Raw genomic sequence first — 22,640 nt, forward strand, 5'->3', positions numbered from 1 at the left:
CAGGTCCCCAATGAGCAAAGAGTAAAGAGTGAAAAAAAAAAAAGAAAAAAAATCAACTACAAATAACAGTAGACAAAACACCCATATGCTTAAAATAATAAATAAACAGATCTTTTAAAAAAAATTGAAGCTTCTGACTCCAGTTACCACCAAGGGCTATGCAGATGCCCAGGGTCCGGTCAGCTACCTGATACCATATGGCTGAATCATGACAACAGGGACCATATAGATCTGAGTGACCTGCACTGCCACGTAGGGCCATGCTGACATCTGGGCTTGGGGTACTGCCAAGGACAATGCATGGGTCCATGGTCCTGTTGCAGCTGGGGTCCATGTTAGTCTCTGTGGCCCATGTTACCACAGGGGGCCATAGGAACCATACATAGTGAACGGGGTGGGGGAGGTGGGTGGTGGCACACGCCTTTAATCCCCCCTCCCCACCCCTTGGGATGCAGAGATAGGTCTATCTCTATGAGTCTGAGGCCTGTCTGGTTAACAAGAGCTAGTTCCAGGACAACCAGGGCTGTTATGCCAGTAAACCCTCTTTCAAAAAAAAAGAAGAAGAACCATGCATTATTGAAAAACCCCGGGCTGTTCTGATCCAGCACTGCCTTTCTGCTGACCCTCGGAGAGCTGGCGCCGCCCCCTGTGGGAGAGCTGGTCCCACAGGCAGGAGAGCTGGCCCCAATGACATGGACATAGAAGAACTGGCTCTGTTCCTTACCTGAGGGAGGTGGTCCCAGTGGCCACCAAATCATTGACCATCCAGACCCACATTGAAGGCTTTGAGTTGGCCCACCCCAACATCTCTCCTACCTATGACCTGCCAGAATATGTGAAGGGACTGGTCTTTAGGAATCATAGCTGCAGGATCTGAGTGACTCAGGGCAGCATCAGGACATCTGAGGGGAGTTTTGGTGAGGGTCTAGTATTGATGGTGTACCAGAGGCCTTGAATCAGAATCAGACCAACAACTCATTTCAGTGAACACTTGCAAGTAAAGCTGCGTGGACAAAAGGGTTCACCGCACGACACAACATAGCTCCCAATGCCTCTCAGGCAAATGAAGAGGTGTTGGAGAGGAGAAAGATGGAGGATCGAACATTTTTTTTGTTTTTTTTTTAATTAATATTTTTAATTTTTTCTTTTGGAGGTGACACTACAAGGGTGTGGGGCAGATATGGAGGAACTGGGAAAAGAGCTGTGTTGTGGTGCATAATGTAAAATTGCCAAAGAATTAATAAAAATCATGGTAATTGAAATTGAAGCTTAGCTGGTCGGTGGTGGCACACACCTTTAATCCCAGCACTTGGGAGGCAGAGACAGGTGGGTCTCAGTAACTGTGAAGACACTGTTTTACAAAGTGAGTTACGGTACATCCAGGACTGTTACACAGTCTTGAAAAACAAACAAGCAAAGAGAAATTGAAGCTCAATGTATTCTCTCAATATTTGGTGAATATTGGTTTAGCTGTGAACAGATGGGTTTCCTAATATAAACCCAGAGTTGTGAGGTTGAACTTTCCTTTGGGCCCTGCCAGCTCACAAAAAAAATAACACAGAGCCGGGCGGTGGTGGCGCACGCCTTTAATCCCAGCACCCGGGAGGCAGAGGCGGGCGGATCTCTGTGAGTTCGAGACCAGCCTGGTCTACAAGAGCTAGTTCCAGGACAGGCTCCAAAACCACAGAGAAACCCTGTCTCAAAAAACCAAAAAAAAAAAAAAAAATAACACAGAGACTTATTAATTATGAAAGCTTAGCTTTGGCTCAGACATGTTCCTAATTAGCTCTTAGAACTCAAATTAGCCCATATTTTTAGATTTACATTCTTCCATGTGCTCCGTTGTCTCATCTCCATCTTGTCCATCCTGCCTTCTCTACATCTGGCTGGAGACTCCACCTTTCTTCTTCCCGAGCTTTCTCTGTCTACCAGTCCCTGCAGGGAGTCCAGCAGGTGGCCTGGGGTTTCCAGTACCCTGTCTAAGGCCACCATAAGCATGGGGCAGGCCACAGCGAGTGTGCTTTGGAAGTACACAAGTCAGAGTCCTATTGTTCAGACGAAAGGGTCACACTGTAGCTTCACCCATCAAAATGGTGGTCTGCTATCAGGGCACAGCCAAGGTCAAAGTGAAAAAGGAGGAAGCACAGAAGCAGTGGGCGGGGCTTCTCAGAAAGCCCTTACTGTGTTGCTGTGCTGGACTGATTCACAAGAAAAAGCGCCAAAGCTGAAGGCCCACACTTTTCTATTGAAAAAAAAAAAAAAAAGACTGTGATCAGGATGCTGCCCCGAATATAAAGGAAATAGTAAAAAGGAAGCTGAGAAGTGGACCTGTGAAGGAGCTGCGCTGGATATCCCAGCAGGAAGGAGCGGGGTTGAGAAGGCCAATCCTCCAGCTGGTGGTCCTCTGCAAGTGGAGGATGGTGGTTGCACTTGACATGAAATGGTCAGGATACGAAATAACAAGAGACATCTAGACCAGGTACCTTCCATAGTAGAAGTGCTACATGGACGTGACGGTCTACAACAACACTACTCATACTTGGACTACACACCAGCGAGGAGAACATCTAGTCTGCTAGAACATAGTGCATGCTGATTCAAATGTCACGGACGCCAGGGGCAACACTGCTCTCCGATATGTTCATCGTGAAAACATTGTGACTGCCAGACCGGAAATACAGCTACGGATGGAAAAAGCAGGGATCTTTCATCCCACTTTAACTTCTTGTAAAGGGAGTGCAGATGAAAGACAGCCAAATTTCAATTTATAAAGAAGCAGACACACATGCAATCGGTAAATGGAGTAGGTTTTCCAAGAAATTCTGTACCGGTGGTCCTGGTCCTACATCCTTCAAACGAGGATGATTTTAACTTTGATGCCCAGCTGGAAGAGGCACGGACCTAAAATATAGGCTGTATGAAAATCGTGCAAAGATGTGAGGACAACTACACAAGCTTGGCAATTCCCCACTAGCTTTACAAAAATAAATACTTTAAGTCCCACAAAAATCAAGCAGGAAAATCCCAATGTTGAAAAAATGTTATCTGAGGCAGATAAGGAAAATTTTATAAAAGAACACATGTAGCTATTTCCTCTGAATCAAAACATTCCCTGCTAGAAGGAGGAGGGAGGCTTCGAAAACTATCATTAATTGAACTCTATCAGAATACTGGAGAAACTTGAGGGCACAGGAAGCTCCTGGAAGTTACAAGATTCACAAAGTTTCTCCAAAAGGGGTTATAGGAGCATCTGCAATTGGAAGAGCATCCTGCGGGTTGCTCCAGGAACACAGCTGGAGCTGCCAGCCATGCTGAAGTGAGCTTTCTGGTGAGTTTCTTCTGAGTAATCCACGGTCCTAAAAGTAATTCCTCTCCCATTTTCCTGTATATAACCCCAGTGAACACTCTGGTGTGCTAAGCCAGACTTTTATGGCGCTTTTACTTTGCTTTGTTGTTGGTGCCCTAGCTTTCTAGGAAGTGCCACACAATGATTGTACTGAGAAAATACACCTTCGACTGTGTACTTTAGTGCAAGGAAAGAAGAAAAATGTCTTAGAGCTGAGCTAGATTTTTTTTAAAGAAAACAACCTCTAAAATATGACACAAAGAAGTGCCTGTGAATGTGAAAATGAGCAATATCGTTTGCACGGAAGTTTGAAGCCCAGAGATGTTGAAATGGATATTCTGATTGACATATCTTTAGAAAGTAAGAACTAAGTTAAGAGACACTCCAGCTGCTTTGATAATGTGACTACAAATCAAATCTGCAACTGCACCTCTCCAGAAGGCCAGGACAAGATTTCTCTAAGAAATTAGAATACCGTTAGCAGCCACCCAGAGAGGTTAAGACACCTGAGCGGCCAGCGGCGTGCATCAAGATCATGAAGAGTTTAGCATAAACCCAAAACTCCTGGAGATGAAGATGGCCAGAGCTGGAGTTAACATCTTAGATAAAACCAACCCCTTGGTGCCCAGCTGTTGGAAATCGAAGGATCGAGAAGAAATTTCCTAGCAGAATGTTTCAAAAATAGATACCCAGACTAGCTTGTTCCCAGGAAGAGAGTGGCCTTCCCCCATCCCACCTGATAAATTACGCCTGGCCACCTGGTACAGGCTGATAAAGACAGCCTAACTGAGAAACAGGGTGGCCTTGCTCTAAGAACAACAAACAAGCTGGGAGAGAAAGCAAAGACCTTCAACCCCCCCCCCCCCCACGACCGCCCTGAAGGGTGGCTTGTGTTTCTCCTGCCTTTAAAAGCTAACCCCACAGAGGAGCTCTAACTTCTCTCTACCTTGCTGCAAGGGGTGTTGGAGATGAGTTCCTAAGCTAGCTTGTATTATGCTTACAAATAAAGTCTTGCCAATTACAGTCCCATCTCTGGTTTTTGGCGGTCTCCCTTGGGGTCGCAATCTGGGCACAACACTAAGAAAATGGGGCCATACCAACTTCGAATCTGTGGCATTTGGTAGAAAGCCTGGAAGTCTCTGGACCGGGATTATTATATTGTTTCATCATTTCCCTTTGGGTTTCAACTGTACTGACTTGACCAATCCATGACATGTATCAGGCTGGATGTAACACATCTATATCTATTCATCTCTATCGCTATATCTATATTGATATACAGATTGTCTGTTGTGCCCGAGTCCTAGAATACCCCCAAGAAGACCAACATGGAGCCATACTTTCTAAATGCAAAAGCAAGGTTTTGTATCAAAGTACGGGCTAGCACGGATCCTCTGCCTCACAGTCTGACACAGCAGATGTAGGGAAAAGGACCTTGTCTACTATTGTAAGGGGTTTATAAGGACAAAAACCACAAAACAGTCACAAAGTTACAGTCTCAAAATATAAAATTATGTATCCTATATCATAAATGGCTAAAGACTAGGTGATAAGCTATTATTGTCTAAGGGAGATAGCAACAGCCCCCCTAGTTATATCTTCCAGACAGCTGCTGACTCTTTGCTAACCACAGGGGCTATCTGAAATATTATCCAGCTGACAGGGGAACTTAGGTGGTCAACATTCTCTGTATGACTATGGGGTGGGGAATGGGCTTCAGCCAGCAACTTTGTGTAACTTAGGTTTCTCCATTAGCTAATACTTCCCCTGAAGAGGGGTCCCACAGCCTTCAGCTTATCCCCGGGGACTGGGGTGTCGGCCTTCATCTTTTCTTTGGCCTTCATCTTTTTCTGGGGGCTGAGGTGTAGTTCAAGGGCCCAACACAGAAATGGAATCTTTTCCAGCCTTTCAGTCCATTTGCATCTTTGAATTTTAGGGGTTGTACGTGGTCTCCACGGAGGTTTTTCTTCATGAGCTCACTAATATGTGTTTGGAATATTGCCACAATGGACAATGGTGTTCAAACTTCTTTAAGTCTCTGGGGTTGCTTATGCTTTGTGGCTATTTGCTGCCAGGTTGGAACTATTGTTTTAGACCTTTTAGACGAAATTGGCAGAAAACATAAAACGAAAATAAAAGCTGATCTTTACCAAGACAGTGCCCATTGTCTTTCCATGGGGAGAAATTATCCTCAGTTCAATTGTATTACCATGGTGACATATGCGAATCTCAACAAAGCCCAGCTATATCACAAAGGAGGGCTCGGCACATCTAGCTCTTATTTCTGGCAATTTTGTTTCGATGTCTTTGATTAAAATCTCCAATATCCTGGATAAAAACACACACTAAAAATACTCCTAAGGCAGACAGAACAATCTGGATAGTGTATGTCAAAATTCTAAGAAATCTCATAAAAATGAGGAGAAAAGCAGGTATTATTACAAAGGAGTAAAAAAAAATCAAATGGAAAAAAAATAGCCAGTGAATGAACAGAAATATCTGCACGCTCTCTAATATAACATTGTTTCTATAAACAAAAACAAGCAAGGGATGGTGCCCACAGTAATTGGACATGTGGTTGGCCCCCTGAGGGCTGAAATAAGTAAACAGAGCTGCAAGCACACATTCTTATCCAAGCTGGTCCTTTCCTCCTGCTTATGAGGCTCATGTTTCTTAGTAGAGCTGCACACAGCGAGATGGACTTTGAGTTTTGTAAGAGTTCCTATAGTCAGCATCAGTTGATACAAGAACTAGTTTGGTCCAACGGTGTTTTGTAACAATTTCTGCAGAAGAATCTGAATAGCAAGTCCTCTGTCCTAACCAGTCTGCAGAGTGTGGGGAATAAGAGTGGGGCAGAAACGCCCAACAGCTTTCTCACTTCTGCTACAACATGGCATGCAGACAGACAACCACTGCTGCATACGTGATATCGTTTTGCCTAGGGATGGCACCAGGGAAATAGCTTCGTTCTGTAAGTGACCTGAGGCACAGGGTTTGTGAATACAGAAAGGGTGAGACTCAGGTCTCTCAGGTCCATTTGGCAGCCTGTTTCTCACAGCCTAAATGCTATTGCCAGTTCTTAGCAGTTTCAGAAAGTTGATGAGGACCAGAAGGAAGTGAACAGGAAGGCAAATGAAAAAAAAAAATCCAAACCAAACCAACCAAAGAAACAACCAAACAAAAATCCTGCTACCAATGTTGTGAGCTGAAATTTTCTGAGAGTTTCAGATAAGGTTGACACTGAAGAACCAAAGAGGAAATATTGAAAATGCGATTGTGTGGTGTAATGTATCCAGGAAGGGACAAGGGTCAGTGATCTGAACCTGAGTGGAAGTCGTCTTAAGCTAGGAGGAGACATATCTCACCAGCAAAGAGAAACAATAAGTCTGGCACTGCTTACATTACAGGAAGACTTGAGCCTTCATGCCCAAGGTGCCAGTTCACAACCACTGAGCACTAGGGAGACCTTGCACTGACTCCTATACAGATTTTCATCTTCTAAACCACCTCCACAAGCTTGACTTTCCTATCTCCATTGTATTGAGGTTGAGAAGCTTGCATGAGGTCACTCAGCTTGGCTTGGCAGTAGGGACAAGTTGTGGCTCGGGCAGTCTATCCCTCGACTGTCCTTCAATAGCAGGAGCATATTCTTGTAGAGTCACAACATGAGTTGAAGCTGAGAGTGACAGCTGATGCTCAGCGAAGGCAGTTGATGATTTGTCCTTGTATCTAGTGGAGCGCAAAAACAATGTCCAGAATAACAGACATTCCTACAACTTGGGGCTCACATCTCTTGTGGATATATGCATTATGTCATACCTCTCTACATAGTCATAGTCATGCAAAAATATTTCTTAAGTCTCCCAAATTCCTCAAATAATCAAATGTTCCAAATATTTTCTGAGCATAATTCCAGGGAGTCCAGAAACAGTCTGGTTGGTGCGGGCAGGAAGCAGGAGGAGAAGTGTCTATCTTGCCAGTGAGCCCTCTAACAGACAATACCACCAGGGCACCAGTACCCAGCCTTTGCTATATGCTTGCCTTCGCCTCCATCAAGCAAACCTACTCCTGCCCATTTCAGGAGATTGGATAGTATTCCAGTGCCCCACATCCTCACCACCCTTCTCATTCAGATGAGAGCTGTGCTCACATTCTAATCTAGGACTTGACAAGTATTACATAAACATTTAATTCACTTTAATTTCACTATGCTTTTGAGGAGGAGGATCTACACAAAGGGGAGGGGGTGATAGTCCCCTTGCCAGCAATTAGATGAACATAATAACCTGCCATGAAATCTCGTTTTGGACTCTTGGTTACAAACTAAACCAGACTAGTAAGTTCCTGGACTGTCAGAGGGGCTCAGCTGTCTCTCCTCAATGCTCTGGCATTCAACACAGTAATTCCCCAAATGGGCAGAGCATCCTCTGTGATTCTCAGGTGACCAATCTCTCCTGTGACACTTCGAGGGAAAAATGGCATTTTCGTTGATCTTGCTATATCAATATCAGCATTTTTTCCCCAGAAGGCCCTCCTGAGGATATGAGGAGACAAGCACCATAGGTTAAATTGTTGTCCCCAGCCTGCTCACACTTTATATGCTAACTGCCCTTCCAGTAGTCAGAGGATGACTTGCTTTGTATTTCTTTAGCCTTTCCCAGACAGTTTACACACCGACTACTTTTCATCCCTAGTCTTTCCATAACGGACACAAGATGGCCTGTTCTTCGGGAGGGTTGCGTCTGATGTCCCGATGTTAGAGAGGGTCGACTTTCTTTGGCAATTTTCTTTGAGCTGATCAATTATTGAGTAACCTGGGAGCTGTTTCCATCATCAAGTGCAGGGCTGAGACTTAATTACATCAGAATTCTAATCTTAGCTCTGACCCTCATTACAGCATCCTTTTGTGCAAGTCCCTTGGCCCCCCTTGGTGTCTGTTTTATATCAGTCAAATGAAGAATATGAATGTAACTGGCCTGTCTGTACTCTTGAGAGCAAAGAACAGGAAGCAGATTTCCTACATTGTCCCCAAGTGCTTGCCAAAAATAACCTAGGCAATGTAACCAGGCCACCTAGTCTGGTGGTAAGCACCCGCTTCATAAATTTATGTCATTAAATGGCATTCAAGTCCCTCAATGACAGAATCATCTTCTCTAGCATCAGTTTTGGGAGTCCGGAGAAAATTTCCATGAGAGGCAAGACAGGTTAGACCATAGTGCATCAGAGGGCCCTACCAAGGGTGAGGCATATCCACCTTGGATCATGCTGGTATGGTTCATTTGTATCAATATAATTCCAAGTCTTCATGCATTTTTACTACCCAACTGATGGCTCCTTTAGAAGTGGGCACAGGAGGAGGGTCCCACTGACTTTTTAGAAAAGGACCTTTCATTTGGAATCATCTCCTGTTATGTATGGTGATGCAGCCAACATACATTATGACCATGGCAGTAACTCAACATGTGCTTAGAAACTCAACGTGTGCTTAGAGTAATACACATTTCACAGTGGATAAAGAGATATACTAAAGCTTGGTTGGAGCCTGCCACAAATGAGGGATGGTGGGTTTTTTTTTTTCTGTTATGGCTCCATTTTCTTTCGTTTCCCCTCATTTGTTGGGCGACACAAAGAATGCGGGTGTAGATTTTACTGCCTCTAGCAAACCAATGTCATTTCTCCCTCCCCTAACCTATTATTCTCGACCCTGCCAATGTGTGAGGAGCCCTGAATGTCAGATCCCCGGTATATTAGTAACACATAAAACCATGTCTGCAAGATCTTGGGAAATAATTGCAATCACACCAGTGACTCGGATCAGAATTGGGCTGTAGTAATGGGATCATGCAAAGCACATAGAGACTCCAACTTCAAATGTGGGGCCTTCATAGACCACCAGGAAATATCTGAGTGCACATTTCTTTCTACACACGTGTTTATGACTGGAGAAAAATTAAAAACAACAGACGTAACATTCCTTTCTGGGTGTCTGTCTTCTGAATCCAGGATACTGTCTCTGACTTTGTCTGTTCCTCTTATTCCTTTGTCATCCTAGAAAAAGCAAGTGAGTCAGACCAAGATCCGGGTCATCTCAACTATTTTGTTCATCTTGGCTGGCTGCATCGTGTTTGTGACAATCCCCGCTGTCATTTTTAAATACATCGAGGGCTGGACAGCGTTGGAGTCCATTTACTTCGTGGTGGTCACCCTGACTACAGTAGGCTTTGGTGATTTTGTGGCAGGTAAGCAACCTGGACTTTCCCAGTCACTTGAGCTTTGGTGGGGAAAACATTGTTGGGTGTCCTTTTCCAAATCATGGTGACAGGGGGTTGGGATTTAGTCCTGTTCTAATCTGGTTGGCCAGCATTCCCAAGGCCTTTGGTCCAGGTCCGCAGCTTTGGGAAGAATCAAAATCATGTTAACAGGTATTTGCAGAGGAGGTAAGTAGAAATGGCTCAGTGTTTGTCAACTCAGTGTGATATGAGCAGCATCAAGCTATTTATTTATTTATTTATTTTCTGCCTGAGAAGAAAGCCAGGCCCCTCCTCCTTAAGATGCTGACTTACTGGCTGTCATCACTGCATGAATTATGTAAGGGAGAAACAAATTTCTCACTGAATCTTTGATTTCTCAACTGCATTAAGGTTTCCCAAGTTAACTTGATAAAGGCCATAATTAGCCAAAGATCAGACTCAAGTGCAGTTGACACGGAGGTTGGTCTACAGAAGCAGGCAGGGGAAAGCTCCTCACACTGAGGTGAAAGTCACTGTCTCTGCTGACCAGACACAGGATCCCCTCAGTCGTTTCTTGTGTACAAGACCCAACCACAGTGGTCTGGATGGAGTTCTAAAGCTTGAGGGAGAAACCGAGCTGCAAAGAACAACTTTCAGCATATAAGCATATTCATTCTATAAGCATATTTAGGCCGCCCCTTTGTATCATCCATAGACGATGGTCCCTGGGGAAAGTCAGATGAGGTTCCAATCTAGAAGAAATACCTGTGAGAGCAGAGGAGGAAGAGCTGCTTCACACCAATTTCAAACACTTCCCAGGGTCATTTGCAAAAGCTGGTGTTTTGACAATGTCTGGGCTAATATCACTGACCTGAGGACTAAAGACAGCTTGCACACTGGTGACAGACCCCAATCTCCAACCAATAGCTCAGTCAGGACAAAGGACAGCTCTGACTGTGAGAACTAGCCAAATGTTTTTGCCTTTCCTCCCTGCTTTTCTCTTGACTGTTGATTAAGAGAAAGCGCTCCTAAAAATGGGAGTGGCCTGGTGAGCTGAGGGAAAAGTTCGAAGCCCATTTATGGTTTTTGATTATTATTACTAGCTGCTGTGGACTGAACTCTTGGTACATGCTGGCCCTTTATCCTCAGACCTCTATCGTTTGGGTGGGTCTCTTCCTTACTAGAGATCACAGAACTGTACTTCCTTTTCACTCAGAGGCCTCCATAGACTAAGGTTTCTTAGCATACATAATGCTGATGGAATGCACCATGTTCTTTAATTTATACATATGCGATATGTGTGTCTGTATGAGCATAAGCACATGTGTGTGGGTGCAGGCATTGAGTGTCCTTGACTGTCATTCTCTGTCCACTCTTTTGAGGCAGGGTCTTTCCCTAAATATGGGGCTCAGATTTTTTTTTTGTTGTTGTTGTTTAGACTAGAAGCTATCAAACCCCAGTAATGTTTCCGTTTCTGTCCTGCTTGGAGCTGGGCTAACAGGCATACATGGGACGTCCAGCTTGGGAGGCGGGTGCTGGGATCCCAGCTCAGGTGCTCATGCTTGTGTAGCAAGTGCTTTTGAATTTGCTAGGCTGTTCCTTCAGTATCTGCCAAAGTACAGTTCCCAGAGCTCACGTGGATCCACCTGTTGAATATTTGTGGAAAATGTACTCAGTGGGATTTTTCATCAGTGTATTTATTAATAGAGTGCGCTTGGTACCTCCAGAGGATTGACTATGGAAATCTGTAGACACTAAAATCAGCAGATGCTCAGGCCCCTCATGAGAAACAATGTAACTTTTACCCAGGATTGACGCTCATTGTCTTGTGCATGTTAAACCATCTGTGTGCAGATGTCTTGTTCTTAATGCAATGTGAACACTATGCAAACAGTCAGCATGCTACAGTGTTTAGCGACTGATGAGAAGAAAAAGGCACGCACGTGTCCACCTCTGGTTGAATTCACCCAGACAACTTGTGGATATGGAGGGCCAATATTCTGACTGACAGGGAGGATTGCTGGACTATTCAAATGATGTAGATGACCAAGAGCTGGTGGTCACCGTGATCTTACTGGGTATCACCTCTACTAGAATATGACTGGAAATGCAAACCACTCGGGATTGATTGTTGCTTCATTTTGCAGCTGACCTATTTGGGGACAGCCTAGTGGCACCGCAGTATTTCACAGCTCTGAGCGGGACTGCACACAGAGCTTGCCATTCTGGCCATGGCTGATGAACGTCTACACAGAAGGATGTGGTCTGTGTTGTTGGCTAGTGTCTGCCCCAGTGACAGTCTTGTCTGGGTTCTAGTGACTTGCAAAGGCAAATACTTAATCCAAAGTGGAAAGAGCACAAATAAATGAGTACAGCACACAGAGAAAATGAAATGAGCATCAATTCTGAAGAAGGTTGGCCGCAGGGGAGAAAAAGAAGGCACATGAGAAAAAGAAGGCAAAGAGACGCCAGACACCTCAGATCCTTGTGCCAGAGCTGGGAATCCTTTTTCTCCCTATTTTTTCTATCATGCTTTCCTGTACTTATGAATGTGCACAATGCATGTACCTGGTGCCCTTCAGAAAAGAAGGTGTCAAATCCCTCAGAATGTGAGTTACATTTACCTGTGGGTCCTCTGCATGAGGACCCCTCAGGCACATCTCCAGACCTAATCTTGTTGCCGTAGAATTCATGGGTTGTGTCGCAGAGTAGGTTTGGATTTATTAAGACCCATGGGTCCCAGTGGGTGTGCACCAGGCTTTTCAAGGTATTCTTGACACAATAGAGCTCAGCACAGTTTCGGTGATGCCAGGTATGGAGGTAACCATGACCCAAGGGGAGAGGCTAGAGATCTTTCATCACCCAGTGTCCTAATGTGAGTTGTCTTAGCGGCACCTGCCTGCTCTCTGGGTGAGTGAGTGGTGCCCTCAGCAGTGCTAGCATTGAGGCTAGAACAAGTTGGCTAATTATTTGGAATAAATGACCATTTCTCTTACTGGAATAGTTAGTCAATACCGTTAGGCAACTGGCCAATTTGTTTTGATAGATTTTTTTTTTTTTTACTGTAATCCTTATTTATACGATGATGAGATTGAACTAGTTGGTCTCACAGGTACTGTTTAGCTCTAGGATATGGTGATTCTAATTGCTTGGCCTAATTGACCCCAGGATGAGCGTCATGTAAACACCATCCCTCTCACATTAGCATCGGATCGCTACTTCACGGATCAAAGTCTCAGTAATGTTGTCACATCTAATTCTACTTCATTTTCTACCCACTCGTTTTCTTGGTAAATGCAGGCAGAATTTCGAAGGAAACAATTCCAAGTGCTTGAAATCTCACCCTTCCTCTCCCTTTCTTCCCCTTCTCTGCCTCCACTCTTTCCTCTACCCTCCCTTCCCCTCCCATTCTGGCTTCTCCCCCTTCCCTGTTCTCTCCCCTTCTTCCACCTCCTCCTCCTTTCCACTCTGTCTTCTCCTTGTTCCCCCTGCCCACCTCCCTTCTCTCCTTTGAAGAGTCAAGTTCTCATTACGTAGCTCTGGCTCACCTGGAACTCACTGTATAGCCCAGGCTGGTCTTGAATTGACAGTGGATCCTCCTGTCTTTGCTTGAGTGACAGGGTGGACTGCCATGCTGAACCCTCACAGTGGTAAGGTAAATTTAGAGAAGTTTGGTAAAAACAGAACGACAGGTGGGCTGACATCTGAGATACTTTTTCTGTGAAGTCCAATTCTTTGCCAGTGAGAGTAGATAACTCCAAGTGGCTACTGACGTTTCTCTGTTGCAGAATTGAGGTTTATTTTTAGTGGTTAAGGATCAAAGAAATTAAGCTACAAGCAAGCCTCCAGCTTTTGTGATGTTTTGTATCCTGTAAACCTAATGGCTCTCACTGGATTATGGAATGATAGTGTTCTCCACAAACTGGAACGTGCTCTGTGAAGATCAACTGCTGACCATTTGCTTGTTAAAGTACCATTTGCTTGTTTTCAGGGGGAAATGCTGGCATCAACTACCGAGAGTGGTATAAGCCGTTGGTGTGGTTTTGGATCCTTGTTGGCCTTGCCTACTTCGCAGCTGTCCTTAGTATGATAGGAGACTGGCTGCGCGTTTTATCCAAAAAGACAAAAGAAGAGGTAGGACTCCTTCCTGACCCCCAAAATGTTTGTGACGTCCCATTAGCCCTTGTTGAGAATGCCTGTGTCTGAGTCCAGGAGGGGATTTTATGAATTCTCTTTCTGTCTATTTAGAAGCAAAGTTGAGTGGACAGTAGTCATTTTTAGAACCTTTAGTAACTTCTTAAAAATGTTAAAAAACAAAAAAAGGGAAATGGCCAGCGAGGGTGGATGGTTGCCGCAGGAAGAACACAGTTGTCTGTGTTAGCAGACACATGGGAGGCTCTGTGGACTTGTAGGGAGCCTGGGGAAGCTGGCTTGTCCTCCATGAGGTAAAAGTCACTGAACAGTGGCCAGCCATAGGGCCATATTTCTCATGTCCCACCATGGTCAAATTCTCAGATTTTATTCCTGATACCTACAGTCTTCACTCCTAGATTATTATATGAAACTCTAAACCACTGGTTCTTAACCTTCCTAATGCTGCAACCCTTTAATACAGTTCCTCATGTTGTGGTGACCCCCAACCATAAAATTATTTTATTGCTACTTCATAACTGTAATTTTTCTACTGTTACAAACTGCAACGTAAATATCTGATATACAGGATATCTGATCTGTGACCCCTGGTGAAAAGCCTTGTTTGACTCCCCAAGGTTGCAAAGTCAAGAAAAGGAAGACAAGAAGAAAAGAAACATTCAAAATGTCATTCCTCTGCAAGGACAGGAAAATAAGTAGGTGGGAGAGGGAGTTAAAAAGGACACAAGAAGGACAGACACTTCCTTTAATGGTAGCTGCTCAATTTGTTTGGTCTAAAGGGACCTGGGAGACAGCTGCTGAAGGAGCTTTCTCCCTCCCGCAGTTCATAGGCTTATACTGCTTCCAGCTTGTGTAAATGCTGACAGGGCCATTTCCAGGCGGATTCCCCTGATGACTAACTGATCCACTGAATATTGATTTAAAAAAAAAAGAAGGGCGACACCCATACAGACTTTGCTAGATAGTAAACCTTGAGTCATTCACCTGTATAGGGAAGCAGGATGCATATGGGTACCTCATGCCCTGTCGATTAAGCAACCAAGAAATTTGGCAATGAGTCTCCAACAAAACTTCACTCTCTAAGAAAATGCCCTTTTCCTGCATCTTAACCGTGGAAATGTGGTTATCAGGCCCGTTGGAGGGGCTTCCTCAGCCAAGACAAGTCCCTTAGCACAGGGTTGTAGTGTGCCTCCAATATAGGGGGGCTAACTGTCCATCACAGTTTGCCCAGGACATAGGGGACTTTCTAGGGCACAGGATTTTTTCTTTCTCAATACCCCAGAATCAAACCCTGGGGCCTTGCACATGCTAGGCTGGTGCTCGTCCCTGGAGTTCTATCCTCAATGTTCAGAATTCAGGAAGCTGGGACAGGCTGGTCATCTTACCCAGACAGAAGTATTGCAAAGACGGGAAAGGACAAAGATTTGTTGAGCACTGACTTTATGGCCAGGACTGAGTTAGGTGTGGCCTTTAATGTTATGATAGAAATTCCATGAGACAGATTTGTGTAAATAAATGGGGCCTTACAATGAATAGAAAGAGAGAGAGCAAGTGGAACCCAAATCCTGATCTCTCCTCTAGATGCTATCTGCCTCTATTCAGTTATAATTTCCAGGCTCTCCCTACTTCATTGGTCCATCACTAGCCAGTCCAACGTGGGTGACTAACTGGATGGCAGGCAGTACCAGAGAAGACAGACAGAGTGTTTTCTCTTTCCTTAGACTATCATTGCTCCGTCTCCCCCAGAGACAGCCTCCCTTCTGGGATGCCTGAGGGCTGTGGGATTCTGAGAAGCATGAAGCTGGAGGGATTTCTTAGTTTGTTCTTGCTCCTCTGTCTTGTCCAGGTGGGTGAGATCAAAGCCCATGCAGCCGAGTGGAAAGCTAACGTCACCGCCGAGTTCCGGGAGACCAGAAGGCGACTCAGCGTTGAGATCCATGACAAGCTGCAGCGAGCAGCCACCATCCGCAGTATGGAGCGCCGGAGGCTGGGCTTGGATCAGAGGGCCCACTCTCTGGACATGCTATCCCCAGAGAAGCGTTCTGTCTTTGCAGCCCTGGATACAGGACGTTTCAAGGCTTCATCCCAGGAAAGCATCAACAACCGACCCAACAACCTGCGCCTTAAGGGGTCAGAACAGCTCAACAAGCATGGGCAAGGCGCTTCTGAGGACAACATCATCAACAAGTTTGGGTCCACCTCCAAACTCACCAAGAGGAAAAACAAAGATCTCAAAAAGACCTTACCAGAGGATGTTCAGAAAATCTATAAGACCTTTCGGAATTACTCTCTGGATGAAGAGAAGAAAGAGGAGGAGACAGAAAAGATGTGTAACTCAGACAACTCCAGCACAGCCATGCTGACGGAGTGTATACAGCAGCAAGCTGAGATGGAGAATGGAATGGTACCCACAGACACCAAAGACCAGGGGCTGGAGAACAACTCATTACTTCAAGACAGAGAGTAAATGATAAAGACACTGGAGTTGGACTAAGTGTTGTCTTGTTTTTGTTGTTTTGTTTTCGTTTTTTTTTCCTTTTTAAAATATTCACACTGAGACACGTGCCTTAAATAGACTTGTTAGTCCAAAATTACATAACATTGAAGAATATATTTCACTGTGCCATACACAACTGAAAGCTTGCTCTGCCAAAAGGAATCAGATAAGAGCTTCATTTCAGATGGTGGCGGCAGGACACAGGGGGAGCTTTTGCACACGTAGCAGGTGTCGCCTGTCCCCGTGAGGAGAGCTCCAGTGGCAGGCCATAGCCCTCACACAGTGCCACTCTGACGTGGTACGTAGGCAAGGGCAGCTATTCCTTCGACTAGCCTCTGAGAGGACAGGCTTCTCTTGTGGACGGAGTCTCCATTCCTCAACGTTCCTTTAGTGATAGGTTACACACCAAGGGGACAGCTGTTCGCAGGTGGCCCTGTCACTCTAACTAGGGTTCGAGTGAACATTTTTGGCATGTCCTCAGCTTGAGTTTTGACAGGCCACGGCACAGAACTCCTACTCCAGACGAATGTCCTTGGGACCCAAGGGTACCTGGAGTTTGTTGGAAGCTGATCAGAGCACATGTTTAATAAAGGTGCAATTGCTTTTCTCATTAAAAAAAATATCACAGACTCCTCCCACTGTGGCAATCTCCTTAACCAATGGGAGAAGCCTACTGAACTTCATCCTTTTCACCGGATATGTAGTTCAGGCAGGCTTGCAAGCATTGGTTAAAGCGCCACCTCAGCCACTGCCTGGTAGAAAGGCAGATGTTGCATTTTCTTCAGTGGGTGTGAAGATGAAAATAGCTGATTTTGGAGCATCCGTACTCACTTTTCTAAGGGAACACTTTCATTCTAACTTCTTTTGATAGGCGGGAGGAAATACCAAAATTATTGCCTTTTGCATGATGCCAGTGGCTTGCTGCTCTGTCTAGCTGATCCTAATTTTTTTTTTAAAAAAATAAAAGTAAAAATAGACATCTTGTGTTTGTGAGACACATCAAGAAGGACCCTGGCATCTTTTCATCTCAGGGCTTTTTGTCCTTTTGGGTGTCTTAGAGTAGACATAGCTATGAGACTCAATCTATTTCCATACAAGAGGAAAATGAATCTCTCACCCAATCCTTGTCTATTAAGATTGAAATGGTTTAAGTTGTTTGCAGCTTAAGTGCCATTAATACCATCTAAAAATAATACTGAAAAGGAGTATTGAAAAGAGTCCACTTCATTCTTGCATTTCACCATGTCTTTATCAATTTCATTGTATGCCTACCTTTCTTTATGCCTTTATTATGGGGGCATAACCCTTCCTTGTCGGTTCATCCCACACCTGCTACTCACTCAAGCGGTATCTCCCCTGTCATTGTCTCTAGGCAAACAATGATCAACATGCACTAGCTATGCTTGCTTATCGGGTTACAATGTTCAGAGAAGGAACACTGTCGGAAAGGTCTACTTGCAAGTTGTGGGAGGATGATTTTCGAAAGATTTTTATCGGGAAGGGGAAATTCATAGTAGGCTTTTTCTCTCACATGTGTGTTTCAGCTTTAACCAGATTTGGTTGGCATGTTGGTTCGGCTAGCTAGTGTTCTGGAACCCTGCACCTAAACATTGGAGTCTGTAATATGAGGAAGTTGCTGGCTAGGGGTCTTCTAGACTCAGTACCATCTTTGGGGATTTCATGTAATATTCTGTAACTAAGTTCACAGAGCGTATTTAACAAAAGCTCAGAGCACAAGTAGAGACTTCCAGAAACCATCTGTCATTTCTGAGGGGAAATTTATGCCCATGGCCTCCGTGACCACTGGTACCATGGGAGACCCATCACCCCTGCCTGTCTCTCTGACATGCACTGCTTACAGCTGTCCCCTTCTTGGAACCCAGAAGCCCCTGTTTCCCAGATCCCAACCCTTTAGGATCTTGTTAGAGAGCTGAGAAGTCAAATGAGAATCACTATGGTGAGGTCTTTTCTGTCAAGGGTTTGTCTGGACTAACTTCTCCATAGGAACAGAACGTTGGCTCACTGATACAGGAGTGGATGCAGGACCACTACTACAACTGGCTCATTGTGCTCAAGAACAGATATACAAGTGGCATTTCTCTTATTCTGACAAGTTTCCCAATGAAACTGTATGTGGATCTCATTCATTTAGGTTTCCACTGTATGGCACCTTGCTATGTCTTTATGGTTGTATTAAAACTGCAGGCGCTGGATCTGTATCTGGTAAAGGAGCTTCCCTATTGTTTGCACAGGGCCTTTCATGGGATTGGCACTGAATGGTACGTTTTATGGCACTCACTGAAACCTCGCCACAGCATGTGGGAAGCATTTACATATCCTTTGTAGAGATGAGGATACAGAGACTCAGGGAGGTGAAGGAGCTTACCCGCAGTACACAGCAAGAGGGCCTTGGAGTCTGTTCGCAGTTTTGCTGCAGTGTCCACCTCCTGCACCTTTGTGAAAGAGCGCGTGCATGTGTGTGGTTGTGTGTGTCCCAAGTGTGAGCACGCACACATCTTACAAGTTTCATGAGCACAGCTGACAGGGAGGAGGAGAAGACAGGCATTTTTATCCCTATGAGGGCATGACGTTTTGGCTTAATCCTGGCCTTTAAGGTTGCCCTCGAAGACACATGTATGCTCTTGGCTTGGGGATGCCATAGACAGCACCTTTTCTGTGCCGCTGGAAATGCCCCTCAAAAGCACTCCTTTGCACTTTACTTGATTTTCACACAGAAACTCTTTCATACAGCAGGAATTAGACAGCTCAGAGGTCTTAGATACACGAGTGACCAAATGGAACAGGTGTGTGAGTTGGTGTGTGCATAGATGTATTCACAAGAATCAAACCACAGTAATACTGAGAACCAAGCATGACCTTGGACTGAGAGTGTATAACCCCTTCCCTGAGTGTTGGATGCAGGTTTGAGATGATGTCACAGAAGACCCTCTATGAAGACAGTGTATGTGGGCAAGGTATTCCAAAAACTATGAAGTACTCTCCAAAGGAGAGACTGAAGAATGAGAGCTGTAATTTCTCTTTATGTAGACATGCTAAGCCTGTAGTTATTGGTTGTTTGGATGTTACCCCTGTAAAGATGGAGGCAAATAACAAATACAACATATGTGATAAGACAGCTGCTATGTGTTCTATACAAATAGCCCAGGCTCTCCCTTTTCCATCAGTACCCCCTGCCTATCTTAAGCCCAGAATAAATGTATGGATGTTACATTTGGGAAGGGCACATGTTTGGTGTCTTCAGCAGGAAATTTTTGTGCTTTATTTGGCAGCTGGGTACAGAACTGTCCTCTCTTCTGGAGGCTTACTGGAAACTGCCCAAAGGACAGTTTCGAGAGGCTATGTTCCATACCCAGTCCAAACTCAGTAGTGATTCACTCTGGCCGTCTGTCGGTTTGGGTATAAGGCCGTGCAGTGTGTATGTGTATGGTGTGTGTGGTGTGAAAGGGATCACTGGCCTATAATTCAGGTATCTAGGATGACTGTGCTCCGCCACATTTCCGCCTATGCTCATGGGCACACTGCTTCCCCGTACCTCAACTGCACACCAGCGGAACTGAGCACAGGTTATGACCAACCTTTTTTCCAGTTGTGTAGTGTGCTGAGAGAATATTTCCCAACCCATGAGTTAAGTTTAATGAGAAAATTATTAAGTTGGATCTCTGAATATTAATGGCCCCACTCCTATCCTTGGCATTTGTTTTTTTGCATGGTTGATGGAGACCAGATGTATTTGAGGGACTGGTGTCCAAATTAGGGTCACATCCCATATAGGCTCTCCCCATTGACCTAGTAGGCACACCTTCACCCGAAAGCTCACAGGATGCAGGAATTTTGGGGGTGGGGTGGGTTAGGGGCAGGGCAATGGTGTTAAAACTAGTCAAAGAATTGTAAGCCTTTGCTATTTGCATTCAGTTCTACTAAAGGCTTCCTTTGATTGAGATGTCGATTCATGTCCTTCTCCTTCCCTCCTTCCAGTACACAAGGGCACACGTGCATGTAGGAAATGACTTTTTGGCTTCCATGGGAATAACTTCATGTGGAAAGTTCTAGTTGTACAAAATAGTAAACAACTCCTGCCCCTCTTCCGAGGTGTCATTTCCTGGGCAAGCCAAGCTGCATATTGATTTGTACGCTTGGTTTGAGGGAACTGGTGAAAAAGTGTGCCAGGTTCTGAAGCAGGGAGTTGTGGCTCCCTGGACTGGGGACGAACGTCAACTATCCCATGTGCAGAATGGTTTCAGCATTAGAGCGAAGACACAAAAGGGCGTGAAGTAAAAGAAACTTGCAGAGCCTCTCTGTAAAAGAAAATGAGCCCCGCTGCCCTCTGCAGTGTGGTCCTCGGCGTTTTGCCAATGCTCCGTCTCTGGCAGTCTTTCTCACTGTTAGGATACAGCTGTGTGCTTAGACAGAGGCTGAGGGGACATGGGAAGCCTCTCCTCGTTAATGATGACCCCAAGAAGACTCGCGATGTCACTTTCATTTAGCGTTGCGGGTGCTGTTGAGTCTGCATATGCTGCGGCAGTGGCAAAGCTCTGATAGAATCCTACACTGTGCCCCTGTGCAGGAGCCACGCCACGTCTCATCACCCTTTCCAGGCTCTGCGTGCTTCTTGGTCCTCTCATGTTTGTAGAGCACACAACACCAGCTTAGTGGTATAGAGGAGGAGAGGTGTTTCTGACCTCCTGGATGGGATTTTCATTTTCACAGGTGCCTGAGTTGGGGACCCCCTTATGTTCTTTTTTCCTTAAGTGAAAACAGTTTCCTATGTGTTCAAAAGAAGCCCCTTTGAGAAGACTTCCAGTCCATTAACTCAGTAGGCTTGCGCTACAGAGGCTGCTGCACAGTCTTGGCCCTGTGGCTGGAAGAGGGAAGCTGCAGGCATGCCTAGAAGTGATCTGCAAGTCACCATGTATGCGAACCTTTGTTCCTTTTCTGTCCCCGAGCTGCAGGAACCCAGTGATGGCAGATGATAAACCCAAGTGTGGAGATGTTTTGCTTATTTTTCTCTTTGTAGGATTTCATGGTGCTTATTTTTAATAATGTGTGTGGGGGGCACTTCAAACTGTTCTTAGGAGGAGAGGTGGAAACCTGCTTGTAACATTTCGATAAGCTGTGCTGCTATTATCCTTATTTGATGATGTAATATTTTTTTTCCAATGATGGAGAACATTGCAACAAAGACCTTCTGGAAGATCCAGTCTAACGTCTGTCCTGTTTTCCTTTCTTTTATGGGATGTGTGTGGTTCATAAGGTGGGATTGGGCATGCTGCTCAGGACCACAGGATAGGCTCCTTCCGTCTGATGACGTCTCCACTCACTCATCCACGTATTGCACGGTCTTCATGAGTACAGCTGACCAGGGACAGTCCTGGTTCATGTTTTTATTGTCTGCCTGGGCCTGTCACAGCATGAAACACATGCTAGCAGTTCACAAAGATTGTTTGAAAACAGAACAAATAGTTCAGTGGATCTCCTTGGCCTTTGAGATAAAATCCAAGAATAAGGTCATGACTTAATCTTTTCTGTCTCCATTTTGAATGACTTTCGAGCTCTTTTATTCTATATATTTATACCTGGGGTCCTTCCAGGAGTCAAATTTTCTTGTGTCCCATTCCAACTTGAGTTCTTTGGAGCACAGTAGAAGAGCTATCTCTAAGAAGTCCTTTCTTGACTTTCTTCAACCCTTGAGCAAGTTTCCTGCCTTCAGTCCAGCTTGACCTTTCTTCAACCATGTCGCTTGCTGGACTGGATTTGCACTGACTCTCCCCTTGCATGTTTTAGATGAGAAGCTCTTTGGGCAGGGACTGTGTTGACCATTCCTGTCCTCTGCACTGAACAAGATACTGAATACAGGACAGACACAGGCGAGCGGGACAGTTTGAACATGATTGCTGCAAGACTGATGGCTCAAGTCCTTTCACCTCTAGCTCCTTAGTATCATCTTAGTAAACCTCAATCAAATCAAGTTTACTTATAAAGAAATGAGTTTTTTCACAACCTCAAAAAACAAAAACATAATTCCAAAATTTTAATCGCAAGTAGCATTTGAAAATATTAGACCGGTAGGGTGACTTTCCCAAAGGGCAGCTCTCATTTAGATCACTGGATACTGGCAGTGCCCATTTCAAAGCTAGTATCACTATAAAAAGAACTGGGAGTTATATGTAGTCAGGGAATAAGAGATTATGCTCCCCGGGGATATCTGCTACCCCCAGTCATTCCTGTGCTTGAAGTCCTTGTCCTTCTCAACCTTCCCATCCCTGTTAACCTGGCTGCATTGTTAGAATCCACATTAAGATTCTACTCCAAGGTAGCAACTCTCAAAAATATGCTGGAGGGACCCTTGTTGACCTTGAGAAGCTTTCAGGGGCTCCATAAGGTCTGAACCATTTCC

The 22,640-nt window shown here is 44.9% G+C and overlaps 1 protein-coding gene across 2 annotated transcripts in view; it reads left to right on the plus strand.

Annotated features, from left to right (window-relative positions):
- Positions 1 to 21,446, plus strand: part of Kcnk10 (potassium two pore domain channel subfamily K member 10) — a 133,954-nt gene extending 112,508 nt beyond the window's left edge. For both annotated transcript variants that reach the window (XM_075948053.1, XM_075948052.1), the window contains exons 5-7: positions 9,399 to 9,585; positions 13,568 to 13,710; positions 15,575 to 21,446. In XM_075948053.1, coding sequence (XP_075804168.1) covers positions 9,399 to 9,585; positions 13,568 to 13,710; positions 15,575 to 16,195 — 951 coding nt within the window. In that variant the 3' untranslated portion in view covers positions 16,196 to 21,446. The remainder of the gene's footprint in view (positions 1 to 9,398; positions 9,586 to 13,567; positions 13,711 to 15,574) is intronic.
- The last annotated feature ends 1,194 nt before the right edge of the window (positions 21,447 to 22,640 follow it).

The sequence above is a fragment of the Microtus pennsylvanicus genome, chromosome 14 (genome assembly GCF_037038515.1).
Source record: "Microtus pennsylvanicus isolate mMicPen1 chromosome 14, mMicPen1.hap1, whole genome shotgun sequence".
NCBI classification, from domain to species: Eukaryota; Metazoa; Chordata; class Mammalia; order Rodentia; family Cricetidae; genus Microtus; species Microtus pennsylvanicus.